Below are 14133 nucleotides of genomic sequence, written 5' to 3' on the forward strand. Positions count from 1 at the left end.
ACTAGGCGTATGCATCATAGGACCTCATTCTCGCCTGAAAGCTTATTTATTAGAAAATGGCAAACCACGCGAATTAAATTTTAATTCAGAGGATAGGGATGGTTCCATGGAAGACGTGGCTTGTATGTCTGTTACACTAAGGAAAACTATGAACACACTCAGTTCGCAAGCGGCCAAGCAGTAATTATCGCTGAACACTTTAGTTCGGTTATTATCACCAGGGTTCAAATCCTGGCGAAAGGACAAGCTGTATCAGTGTTTTTGTGATCCTTTCCATGTGTAATATACATAACATCCAATTTTCCTTAGAAAGTTAAAAACAAACAAACAAAAAACGAAAACATCCTATAAGCCAACTTATTCGCCGAAGTTTGAACCCGGGTCTGTTTATCGGTTTTATCTACTTGACCGCTGGTGAGCGTATAGGAGTGAAAGATCTTGTGATCTGTATTTAGTAAATGATGCAAGTGATCTGTACACGAGAATAACCAGACTATCAATATGACGGATTTTCCCTATTGGCAGAATCAGGTATATGTTAATTGTTAATAATTCTAGTGTTAAAAGCAATCACTCGATGAGATAACGGTTACTCAACTCCTGTAATCTACCTAATGTCTTTACAACCTGATTTGTAACTAGTCCATTGCATAATTAAACACTGTAGTCGTTATTCTAATTCAAATACAGTAACAAATATCTGTAACAACTGATTTGCGAGCAAATTTACCTCATAAACTTGGTCATTGACCTTTATATTGGTATGCCTTAAAAGGTGTCTTTCAAATTATACAAAAATCAATGTGCAATTATTCAAATGTCCTTCATGTTATCATTATGACTCATAATAAAAATAATTTCTAATGTTTACAGCTTCAGAAAAAAGTCCTTTTTCAGTTTACATATGTTTCTAGTGTAGCAATGAAACTCGCTATGAAAGTGTATATTAAGAAACGGTGCATAGAAACATGATTCGAAATGTAGGCATATTGCAAACATTTACCTCATTTAACTGTATAAATTTTTACACTGTCAAAGAGATAGATTGTTTTCCCTAATATAAAAAATCTTTTCGTGGAAAAATCGACGGGTGAGAACAGCAGAAAAATCTAAAATCAAAAACTTAGAGCATTAAAAGTTATCTTCCCTGTGTCTTCGTTTATGACGAATTCTTAGAGTACTGTCATTCAATGAAATATAAAATATGATTCAATGAAATATAAATTCAATTTATCTTTGAAGTTAAAATAGTTCTTTATTGATAAAGAAACTGAATAATTTAATAGCACTTATTTATTCGTTTAAATGAGCGTTTCTCAAACTGTGCTCAAAGCTTAGTGAACTCAACGAACTGAAAACTCACTGTATTCTCAAATCCAAATGAACTAAACATGTCTACAAAGTAATTATTTACTGTTTGTTCATAATGCCCATGAGAAATTAAAGGAACTTGAGAGAAAACATGGTTTGTGGTTATTTGTGTAAAACAGAGAACTGTTCACCATTTCCAACTTCAGAATCTTTTTTAGTAGAAATTTATAACTTCATTAGAAGATAATTATACAATGAAAGATACCTGTATCTCGAAACTCTGAAGTCGTAGTTTGAACGTTATTTTCCGAGTAGTGAATATAACGAATTTTAATGGGTAATTGATCTTTTCTATTAAGATATTTTTTTACAACAAACTATCGTTGACTGTGCAACGGTGCTTTAAAATTATAATTCAGTTTGCTTCTGCATATCTGTGTAAGAAAGAGTTTTCACTGCTAATTCAAATAATAAAAGGATAGCATTAGGTTTGACGTATGTGCCGATCTCAGACTTAAGCTTATTAGCATATATCCAGGCTCTGCCTTTTTTCTGCTTTCTTGACGTTTGGGCTCCATCAGCATATACCCTGGGCAAGCAGTCAGCATGTCGCAGGACCCCCGGTGTTTAGTCCCCAAGCGAACTTGGTACTCATTTTATCGACCCATTCAAGGGATGAAAGGCTGAAATAAAGTTAATAACTGATATAAATTAAAATGCATATAGTTTATAATATATCTAACCGATAATTGCTAGGAATATCTGCAAAATGAATTCAGTTAATTACAGACGGTTCTGACATCTTGTGTTACGTAAACATTTCTTATTTCTGTAACGGCTACTTGATTACTGTTTTTAAGATTTTAACATTTTTGATGCTAAATCTTTCTTTGAATAAATAAATGTAATCTGAAACTAAAGGTAAACTGTAATCTAAAGTCTTCACAATGCAATTTCATTTTAAAAGAGCATTATGATTTCATAGATTTAATTTACTTTTACTGCAGACATTACAAACATGAGAAAATCATTAAATCATTTACAGAAGCAGTTCTAAAAGTTAATGCTGAATGGGACTTGATTATCGTTGAAATTCAATTTATTTTAAGTTTCTCAACTTATCGCGAAACTAATTTAAGCTTTCATAACCTTTATAAATGTTTTTGTTACACTTCTTCAGAAAACTCTGTATTATTAAAATTTCTTATTTTGCAATTCTAAAAAGATTACAACGAATTTCTTGAAATGCTATTGGAAAAATCATTCTTACTAACAATAATCTTGTAATTCAGAAGTCAAACAACAAAAATCAGCGTTATACCTACAAAATTTTCACAGGACTAGTTTCGATGGTTTTACCGAACCATCATCTTCAGCTGCAAAACCGCAAATGAACAAGATAGGAAATAATGATTAGATAAGATAAGAAAGCCTGGACAAGAATAAGCAAGTGGCGCCATCTGTTGGCGAAACCAGAACTAAAACATAATTTCTCTAAAAGCCGAAGGCAAATTTGGATTGGAATTAGGATCGTTAACTAGAACAGAAAGATTTTTTTGAATGTGAAATGCCTCTAGAAAATCCAGTTCTCCAATGGAAGATGTTTTTTGAATAATTTTGGCAGCAGAAAAATTGAAAGTGTGATTTTCGGACCAACAATGTTGAGCAACAGAAGACTTCTGTGTTTCCTTTTTTCTAACATATGCCTCATGTTCTTATATGTTAGAAAAAAGGAATATGTTAGAAAAAAGGAAACACAGAAGTCTTCTGTTGCTCAACATTGTTGCTCCGAAAATCACACTTTCAATTTTTCTGCTGCCAAAATTATTCAAAAAACATCTTCCATTGGAGAACTGGATTTTCTAGAGGCATTTCACATTCAAAAAAATCTTTCTGTTCTAGTTAACGATCCTAATTCCAATCCAAATTCGCCTTCGGCTTTTAGAGAAATTATGTTTTAGTTCTGGTTTCGCCAACAGATGGCGCCACTTGCTTATTCTTGTCCAGGCTTTCTTATCTTATCTAATCATTATTTCCTATCTTGTTCATTTGCGGTTTTGCAGCTGAAGATGATGGTTCGGTAAAACCATCGAAACTAGTCCTGTGAAAATTTTGTAGGTATAACGCTGATTTTTGTTGTTTGACTTCTGAATTAGTATTTATTCGGCGTGTTATTGTGTCTTAATAATCTTGTACTTTGATGATATTGATGTAATGTTATTTCTACCGTAGTGATATTAACTTCTTTTGAAACTCTCGTCAAAGCCAGTCGAATGGTGTCAAGTAATGGCAAATAAGAGGATGCTTATACGGTACTTAGTCTAGAAGACTCCACAATTATTCCTCCTTTTATCAATTTCAATTTTGGATTATTTACTTATATCTTTTTTTTTTTTTTTTTTTTTTTTTTTTTTTTCATGTATAACGTGAATACCAGCCAATTTCTTTTAGAAGTCCTTCATGAATATATCCTTTCTGTTAGGCAGATTTCCCTTGTGTACTTTGCTTTATCCAAATAACCTAAACTAACCTCAAGAAAAGTCAAAAATCAGCTGGCAACAGCTCAGGAGAATTATATCAAACTTGAATCGAATTCTTTTCGAAGCCCCACTTGATATGATTATGTTGATTCTGAGTGTTACGAACCTTAAAAGCATCTCTTAGATAAATGCACCGACATAGGGACCACTTATATTCATGAGTATTGAATTGTTTAGATTTCAAATGAATTAAGTAGGTATTTAAATTATTTCTTTGAAATTAAATGGATGTAGAAACTTTCCATATTAACGAAGATACCTAGAACGTTTTAAAGAATTTATATCAATAATATAATACCTTCACTAATGCAAATAATCACGTCTATGTATTTTTATACTAATACTAGATATTTTCTAATTTTATTTATTGTTTAATGTTAATTTATTGTTCCTACTTATTGTAATTTTTTTTATCTGTGGACTCTGTAGTCTGCTCTGTGAACTGGAACAATAGACAAGCAAGTTATATGAATTTTTAAAAAAATAATAGATAAGATAATTTTTTAACAAATAAAAATCCTCCTTTTTTGAACAATAATTTTCAATTAAATTATATTCGAACAAGGAAACAAGAAAGAATAGTAATATTTTTTTATCCTTACAATAAATGTTTACTTGAGAATTGCAAATACCTGATGTCCTTCTACCACGTCTTTAAAATCTATCAGAGATTGCTATTTATTAAATAAAGAAACTTGCAGAAGTTTAATTTAGGTGCAATAATGCGCCATTACTCTCCAAAAAAAAAAAAAAAAAAAAAAAAAAACACACCTGATCAGGCCTTTAAGGAGTCAACTCATTAATTCTTTAATCCTGTGTAGCCGTTTTATTAGGGAAAAGGGTATTATTCACTTATCTTATCGTGCTTTGGGCTTGAGAGTAATTAATTTAAGTGATGTTAATTGTACCTGTAACATAATGACGTTCGAGCCAATATCCGCTACGTCGAGCAAAGCTTGGCAGGAATCTGCGGAGAATGTAGCACTTTACACAAGAATTATTTTGCTAGCTTATTCCTTATTTTTTGTCTTAAATGTTACCTTGTTTCTTATGTTACGAAAAAGTAGTGATATAAATTAAGAAATATATAATTTAGCTAATTCATCTACAACAGAATTAATCGTTTTAAAAATCTCTGTATTTCAGTTAATATTATATTGTCTTAAATGTCCGGTAACCGCAGTGATAAATTAATCACTAAAAGAAGCAAACACTTAAATTAGTTCCATTGTGTAGAACTTTCTAGAAAAAAATATAAACTTTTGCTGATGTTAATAAAAAGATAATTTCTTAATCTAAATGATGGATTTAAGTTAAACACTAAAATTAAAGCGCAAAAATTTAATTAAAAATGAATTTATTTATGTTTCTTGTTTTCTGTACAGCATAATATCAAGTAAAGCAAATTACTTGCGGCCCGTTTATTACGACACGTATTTGTGGGGTAATTATTTTTAGCAATTTATTTCTGGCACGTATTTTTGTGGTAATTACTTGTGGCACTTATTTACGGTAGTCTGTTTCTCACTCGCGTTCGCAACTAAAAAAGGTGAGCCAATTTTCTCTATTAATACACTTACCAATGGCAGCATTCATTATTCATTACATTTTACAACATTTAATGTGATGCTGTTTACAAAGAATCAGACCGATCCTAAAAATGTTATTCTATAAGAAATATAAAAATAATTCGAAAATAAATTAATATATCTCTATGAATCGGAACTTGATGCTTGTTATTAAAGGAGTGAAATATTAAAATATTGGATAAATTTAGATGCTAAAAATTTATTCTAAAGTCGTTTATAATATGCCATCTGTAACGTGAATGCACAGTTTATTAATACAAATGTATCACAAAAAAGCATTAAATGAAGTAGTTATCTTACGGGACCTCCGTACCTGTCTACCGTTAAGCTAATATTTATATACAGGAATTGCACAAAATAATGGGAGCATCAAATAAATAAAGAGCAATATACCTAGTGCGATGAAGAAACACCTTTTGCCATGTTAAACTACTTAAACCCTTTTTGAAGAGGAGGCATACAATTCTGATCGTGGTAACGGATATCTCTATCAGGAACTGTTCCATTTTCTTGTTAGCTGCTAGTAGAGGAAAACAGGATCTCAATTTTTTTCCCAGAATATACTATAATGTTTCAGCAACATTTAATTCTAGCGTTTGTACAAGTTAATTAAGAAGTGTAACTTCTTAATGAATGATCAATGAAACTAACCTCAAGTAATTAGGTAACCTCAAGTTCTTATCATTTGGAAAGATTCAGTACCTACAGGAAACATTGTCTGTACCATTGCACATATATGTACTGCATTCAAAATATTATTACATATTCACTATTATTTATTGCCTGTACTTTGATAAATAAACCTGCTCATTTCGTTTGTCTAATGTGAATATGGCAAAGCACTCGAGAAGTATCTGCCTAAGGTGACGAATGCCCTTTCTGGAGAGTGCTCTAAGGAAAACTCGCTCTCATACACGTTACACATAGAAAAAAAAAACACGAAAATGCCCATGCATGCAGCCCGTTCGTTGGGATTCGAAACGCAAACCGAACTACCAGTGTTCAGGGGCTTTACCCCTCGACCGCTTGTGTACCTTGAACATAGTTGTCGTTGTTGTTACTAATTTCCATGTCTACGAGGCACAGGTCCACGAGTCCATTCAATTTCAGAAAATCGAAAACAAACTTAGGAGACTTGTAAAGGTCCTCAAGAGACAACTCCAGGCACTCAAGGATATGTGCCGGTTTAGAACAAATTGGGTGCATCTTGAGACCTCTCTCAAAAGTAAGTCCTTTCAGGTGTCCACTGAAGAATCGGGAAAGTGTTGTCTGAAGAAAAAATTGAACATAGTAGAAACAATAAATAGTATATAGTATGACTGCATAAAGCGTAACAGAACCACCAGCAAGTTTTCGTACATGAATCTAGTTTGTTAAACTTTCCCTTATGTTCTCCATACATCACATGGACTTGAGGTGAAGATTAGTATGAAAGTACTTGTTTCCATTGACGCATTCCAAATTTCCATTTTGCATTTATTTCTGAAATAAGGGTTTTTGAGCTAGCAGGTTTTGCCATAAATATTCTACTTATGCAATACCCATTGTATTTCTTTCTTGCACTGAAATTCAAAGCAAATCAATAAGCACTTATACATTTTTTAGTTGCGATAGAACTTAAATACGTCCGCATTTGTACAGTTCTGATCTTGCATTTGCAACGTGCACTAAGATGAAAGATCTTTGTAACTTCTGTAAAAATGTCATCGTACTGTTTTCTAGTATTCGTCGTTATGTTACCAGGATTATGAAATTGAACGCTGTTTAAAGGGAAAGTTCGAAATTACATTTTAGATCACTCACTAGGGAAAGTGTATAATCTTCGGTCTTCTAGAAAGGTTCTTTCTTAAAGGGCTACTAGTTTCTGTCGGTTGATCCCCACACATTTTTCATTCAGCAAACTGCAAGTTTCTGGCGATTAGACATCTGCAATTATGTTCATGAATGAAAAAAAATTTTGAACACTTTCGCATCCTGTGATCTAACACTGGAAATACCTATTCAAAAATCTCCAGAATAAAAACCGTAGTTTTCTTGCGCAACTACATGCATAAATCAGTATTATAGGATAGTAGCGGAAATTTCAGAATAAATTGCAACGCTTGAAAAATTTCGGCATTTTTATGGTGTAATACTACGAGTGCCCAAAACGCTCTTTTTGTGTATTTTGTGCAATAAAATTTCAATATTGCTTTCGCAATTATTGGCAAGTTATTTTCTCAACGTTATTAGCTTCGTATATTTTGCCGTTTTCTCGACGTGACAATCATAAATTCGTACATCTGGTTCTTTATAAGTAGTAATGGTTGACCTTAACGATTGAAAGATTTTCGAATTTCTGTAGCGAGAGATTCAAAGCATATAATAACTGACAATGTGAAAAATAGGGACGAAGAAAATTAAGATATCAGTACATGTACTGGAAAATACAGAGGGCTTGCCGTTGTACATTTTCGATGTACTTTGCAGTACAAAAGCTGAACCCACCGCACATAATGACAGTACGTAGATTACAATGCTGGAACCAAATACATGTTCCTACAGACTTCTTTTTTTTTGAGGGAGCCAAAAGGTTAATGCGGGAAACAATGTCTTTAAAACTGAGCCAGCCTATTTAGCTATGGAGATCTGAAACGGGAATATCTGTAACTCTAGGTATCCAAGAAAGATGTGATGATAAAGAATGACATATATAACCTAAACCAGTGTGTTCATTGCAGTGTGGTTTACACAACTGGAAAGAAAAGTTCAAAACGATTTGTTTGCCGGAATGTCTGGCAAAAACCGTACTTCACTGAGTCTAAAAAGTGTTGACTTGACCCGTTTAGATTTCTTCTTGTGGTCTTTGCCAGATTCGACCCCTTCAAGTTTCCTTTTGAGGAGTTTTGCAAAGAAAAGATGGCATCAAAGGCCTGTTGCAGTTGTTACACATTTTTTGGCCCGAATTATGGAGGTGATAGTACTGCTTACACTAGTGAGGCTTTCGAAAGTATGGAAGGAGATAGAATATTAACTAGTCATAGCTCAACTACAAATACTGCTCACTTAGAAGTGTGCTAAAACTTTTTGAGTAATTTTTCACAGCTATGTAAATACTAATACAAAAACACATCGGTTTCGAATATACGATTTTTTCTTTTTCATCTCTTCATTCCTGGACATCCTGTATAATAAACTTGGGTTAATATATTTTCATTCCATAACAAAGGCTTAAACCTTTATTTGCATTTCAAAGTATTATTTATAAACTTAATTACCCATTAATATTGTACATTTAAAAATAAAAGTATTTTTATAAAGAATATGCTGTTTCATTTCAGGTATGCAAGGAGAGATAGTTTCTACATGCTTGCAAGAGATGCTGCAGAACTGCAAGAGAAAAGTGGTTTAGCACAGCCTCCAGCAGTAAACATTTCTTCTGAACTGACGTCGTTACCTCCCGTACCAACACCATTTACAACCGGATCAGCATCAATGTTATCCGGATCGTCAGCACCAGGATATCGTGCAGACGACCAGTGCGGGCAATTCTTAGCTGAGAAGTTTAAAGAAGTAAAATATTCGAGCATAATACGTTATAAATTGCATATATGTTATTCATGTACGGCTGGCTAATGACAAATCGATGTTAATGATCAATTAACTGAAATATTAAAATTTATATTCCCATTACTTATAATAAACAGAATAAATAAAAAACACTGTATAAGAAAATCAAATTTTGAAAGGGATGGAAAAATTTCGAGTTCAATGCAAAATATTCATTATACAAGTGTGATAATAATGAACAGTAAATGAGGTTTGTGTCAAAAAATTCATGACACAAAAAATTCATTATACAAGGTATGATGGTAATGTTCTGCACAGGCGAGAGATCATGGGTGAACGATATTACGGATATTCATTACAGATTTCTGTTAGTAAGACTCGAGCTTGCAAATATATAGCAGGGATTGTAAAATAGAGCAGCAAACGAATCTAAATTTCTTATCTCAAATTCGGTAAATCTAAAAAGCAAGGTCATGATATATGATAAAGCAAGTTCTCGGAGATGAAGTCGTATCTTTAAATCTTAAATCCTTTCAGCCCTAATTTTTTAGGTAAAATTTCTTTACAAAATATTGTTTACAGGTGTCAGAAGATCTCTCTTGCAGTACATTAACAAAGGGCTACTTGAGGTGCAGAAGTTAGGATGTCGTGGCAAATGCCACCATCAGATATCAAGGTAAAAGTCCATACAATATGAATATAGATTGTAATATTATTAGCATTTATTGTTCATGGAGGTTTTTAAAACGATTCTTTTGTGACGACTTCGACAGATGGCTTGTACAAAGTAGTACATTGCATTTTTCACACTGGATTCTGAAAAGCTCTTCACAAGTTTCCAATTTACAACGCTGTAGGTGCTCGTCACATGTAAATTAGCTAGTGTCTAGTGTTGTCATATCTACAGAAACAACGTGGGAATTCCAACGTTTCGGGGATCAGAAGTCCCTGATATCGGTTTACCTCATTTTCATGACGTGTTGACATCGACCCCAGAAAATGGTAAACTTTATGTGATGACCAGAGTGAACTGTAATAAATCCCTTCAAGTTTCAAGTAATTCCACAGTCATTGCTACCTATAAAATAAATCTCCACATATGAAGGGGACAAATGTCCCCAGCTCTTCCCCAAATGATTAAGATGCGGAGGGTTTTAAGCTTGTTAACAAAGGATGGGATTCTGCTCCAGACGCTGCTCGAAGTGACAGGCCTACTGATTCTTTAGAGAGGGAAACATTAAAAAAGTGAAGAAGATGTTAACAGAAAAAGCAGTAGTGAATGTTAATACGCAAAAAGATGTTCTAATACATTTACTGTAAAGGATCCCTCGTGTATGTCCAGAATCAGAATGCACTGTGGTGTGGATCTTTGTTTCTTCTCCACCATAATAACAGGCCTCATTCGGCCCTCATCGTGAAGCAGTGTACGGCCAATGGAGGAGTTACAGTCTGTGATTACTTACTGTACTTGCTCCTGCTCATTTTTCGTGTATTCCCTCTGTTGAAATAACCCAACAAACAGAACGATTTTAGGTTATTCCAAGCAGTTAATGCCCTGTGACCAGGGTTACTATGACTTTTTGCTATACCAAACTGAATGATTCGCTCCAGAACTCATTCACTTTATTGAGCGAATGAAGAAGGACTCCAAGAAACTGAGCGGTAGCTCAATTCACGGAGAGCTCTTGCTAGAAGCATTCCAGGAATAAGGATGTGATATTTTTTCACGAACTGATTCCCTTTACTGAGGGAGTAAATGCAAGACTTGGAAAAAAGAGCCGAGCTCTTTTAAAATGCAAGCTACCACCAGACAGAAGTTCAGCTTTTTAAGCTTTTAAAGGTCAGGAAAATTCGATTTCCATTTTAGAGGGGAAAAAAGGATGCTTATTATCTTACGTGGTTCAATTTTTGCCATTTCTCAACTTTTTGAAATTGTTTTAATATAGGTTTTTTTTCCCCTGTGTCTAGAAAGAAGGTTTTAGGAAATCTGCAGATTAAAGAAATCAGTTCAGGGAATTAGCGTTTGATTGAATCGATTCTTCCGATTCCACTGCTCTTTCGATTCTTTTCGCTGTTTTGTCCAACCTTGCTAACCGCTTTTGATTCACTTCTTGTTCCAGATGTTTTTCATCAAGGTTATTGTTAGCGAGCGGTGAATTATAAAAAAGAACTGATTCAGTTTAAGCAGTGAACGGCTTTGATCCGATCACATAAAAGCGTGCTTTTGCCTATCTTTAAATGAAAGATGATTTTGTCTGAAGTTGTCAAGAACTGTGCGATTATTGTTAAAGATGATTGAAAACGACGGATTTTAGTTCGAAGAATATGAAATGCTTTTCCTGATTTAGCTTGGAGTCTTTTGTTTATGAACACAATCACCGAGCTTTTTTGTCAAACCTTGTACTTCTTATTTCTCTCTGGGTACATAGTAAATTCTCTGGGTACATAGTAAATTCTCTGGGTACATAGTTCATTCTCTTTTCAAGTACTTATCTTATTTTTATTAACATGTATAAATGAAATTTTTTATAATGCGATATTATATACATAAAAAAAACTTCTTCTTTTAAAAGTTAAACTCACTTCTATCTCTAGTTCAGCTGTTTTATCAATTCCTCCAGTGAACTATAGCTTCAGAAAATTTAATCACAGTTTAAGTCTAAAATAAATAAAGTTTTTAGAAAGAATTCCGATTTAAGACTCAATACAATTTTTTTCTACTGTTGTAAGAATGGCAACACTTTACAAATGTACTTAAAATAGTGCATATTCAATGTAATATAAATTTCTAATTCAGGTAATTTAACAACCAAATTTTCTTTAAATTAAATCTTAGCTTAACATTCAATGAAAATAAAGTTAGCTGTTTCAGTTTAAAAAAGAAAAGTTAAATTTGTTCATTATAAGATCAAAGTTTACGTAACAGTGATAAAAAATTTTCATAAAGATTCTGTTAATTCGTACATTTAAATGCACACTAAATATGAAATTATTTTGAAAGTATGCAAACATACTAAAACGAAAAGTTGATTTTTGAAACACGATTTAGGAAAAAAAGAAACAAGGTTTGTGGAAGATTTTTATGCACACAAATTGAACAATTTCACGTGATTTTTTATGTATTTTCATTCGCATCATGTCGTGTTATTGATGTTTTTTATGGTATACATTTTTACGGTAAATTCATATTTTAAGCTACAGACACAGCTATGATAAAATGCAATATTAAATCGAACCTAAGACTTTTTTAAATTTCGGTTACAAACGAAAATTTTTTCTAAAAAGGCATTAAACCTCTATGACAGAGACTCTCAACTTTTTTGCCCCATACAACGCTTTCACAATTGATAGACGATCGTTTCCGATTGCTTTCCGAAACTCGAAAAATGCATATACATTTATTGAAATTTAGATTATTTTAGAAGAAATAAAATTTGATGTGCACACCATATGACTTCCTTGTACGGAATATTCAATTACACGCACTTTTTCCTGCATTTCATTTAAATTTATTTCCTCGAATTTCATTAGCGATATGTTTCTCATTCAATTAATTCAGTTCTCACTTCGCTACAAGGCAAAAATACACAAAAGCTCAAAATATCTATACAAAAATTGAAAGATATAGAAAAACATAAAACACCATATACACTTAAAACAATTTTTAAAAAATTTACAATTAAAAGTACAGTTTCTACGCAAAGACAAGCAATTCGGCCAGCAGGCCAGAAGACAGGTTTTTTTGGTGCACAAAACTGAAAGTTTACTTTGATCTCACTTGGCAAAAAGACTCTGAATGCGTAGAAACTGACTTCACTTGTTGTGACGCTATGCTGAGTCAATATAAGAAATAATTTAATAACTTAAATGATAATTTCAGAATGGATTAAGCATGATTTAATTCGCAATAATAAAAGAAGACGTTATCTCTGTTGTTGCGAAGCTTAGTTTCTCTAAACTGGCAACAAATCCACTATTCAGCTACGTTTCAAATGTAAATAAATATGACTGCTATGGCAAAAAATTAGATTTAGTCGCTCTGAAACACCGGAAGCTAAGAACAACCTAATTCAATCATTTTAAAGCACAAAATGCACAATTTGCCAAAATATAAGAATAAAAAACAGCTCAAGGAGCCGAGTAACAGAATGGTATATATGTATATATATATATATATATATATATATATATATACTTTTGGTAGATTGCCACCAAAAAGGGAGGTGCACAACTACATGCTATAGCAGTCCTATATACAAAATTTCAACGTCCTAAGGCTGCTTGTTTTTCAGTTACAAGAGATAAATACATGCATACGCACATATATACGTACGTACGGACGCCACCAAAAACATCTCTTCTGAATCGATTTTAAATCAATTTTATAATTCGTTTAGAGAAAACGAGTCCTTTATTCTGTCCTTACGTACATATGTCAAACAAAAACATCGTTAAATTGCATTCGATAGCGGTCAAAATGGGTATGTTCGTTGAAATATTTTACCCGTTGAAATATTTCGTTGAAATTTTACCGTTGAAATATTTCGTGATTGCAATACTTTCTTTACTTCGTACAAGGAAGTAAAAATTATCCTAAACTTTGATACAGGCACAAACTTGGCTAAAAGTAGTTTTTTATATTCATAAACTAAAACTAAATGCTTTAGAGGTAAAAGCCCGCTCCCCTCCGGCTTGAAATTCCTGCTCTAAAAGAAAATAGGAATTTTTATTTTGCCTTTAAACTGCGAAATCCTTTTCTATTTTAGGTATTTTATGTATTGCAGCTGAAATATTTTCTTATTTTCTTCTCAATACTGGATAGAAATGAAGTTTAAAATATATAAATGATTGTTTAGAATTTTATTTTTGGAAATGAATTGGCATAAAATATGTAACTATAACTGATTTTAGAAGGAAAATATAATGCTTAACATTATCGTATTTTCACCAGTACGATAGATTCGTATAACATTTTCAGATTTTAGACAATTCAGTGTTAAAAGCGCAGGAATTAGTTTAAATTATATTCCAAGTTACGTAAATTTAAATAATTTTTAGAGCAGTTATTTTATTAAAAACAGTAGAATACTTCGGAAATTTAGATATCCTGCTTTTCACGCTGGTTGCTTTGGTATCTCTAAGTA

At 32.6% G+C, this 14133-nt stretch overlaps 1 protein-coding gene and 1 long non-coding RNA gene across 2 annotated transcripts in view; one reads left to right on the top strand and one right to left on the bottom strand.

The window, feature by feature from the left end:
- Nucleotides 1–14133, top strand: part of LOC118180869 (uncharacterized) — a 778920-nt gene that overhangs the window by 333787 nt on the left and 431000 nt on the right. The window contains exon 3 of the mRNA XM_085820677.1: nucleotides 8761–8992. Coding sequence (XP_085676803.1) covers nucleotides 8761–8992 — 232 coding nt within the window. The remainder of the gene's footprint in view (nucleotides 1–8760; nucleotides 8993–14133) is intronic.
- The window catches only part of LOC146996305 (uncharacterized), a 68479-nt gene continuing 55389 nt past the window's right edge, over nucleotides 1044–14133 (bottom strand). Inside the window, exons 2-3 of the long non-coding RNA XR_015042176.1 lie at nucleotides 5834–5960; nucleotides 1044–1994 (exon numbers count right to left, since the gene is read on the bottom strand). This is a non-coding gene — a long non-coding RNA (uncharacterized LOC146996305). The remainder of the gene's footprint in view (nucleotides 1995–5833; nucleotides 5961–14133) is intronic.

This window comes from Stegodyphus dumicola, chromosome 7 (assembly GCF_044657685.1).
Source record: "Stegodyphus dumicola isolate Sdum_Otavi_A_Nest chromosome 7, ASM4465768v1".
Taxonomy (NCBI): Eukaryota; Metazoa; Arthropoda; class Arachnida; order Araneae; family Eresidae; genus Stegodyphus; species Stegodyphus dumicola.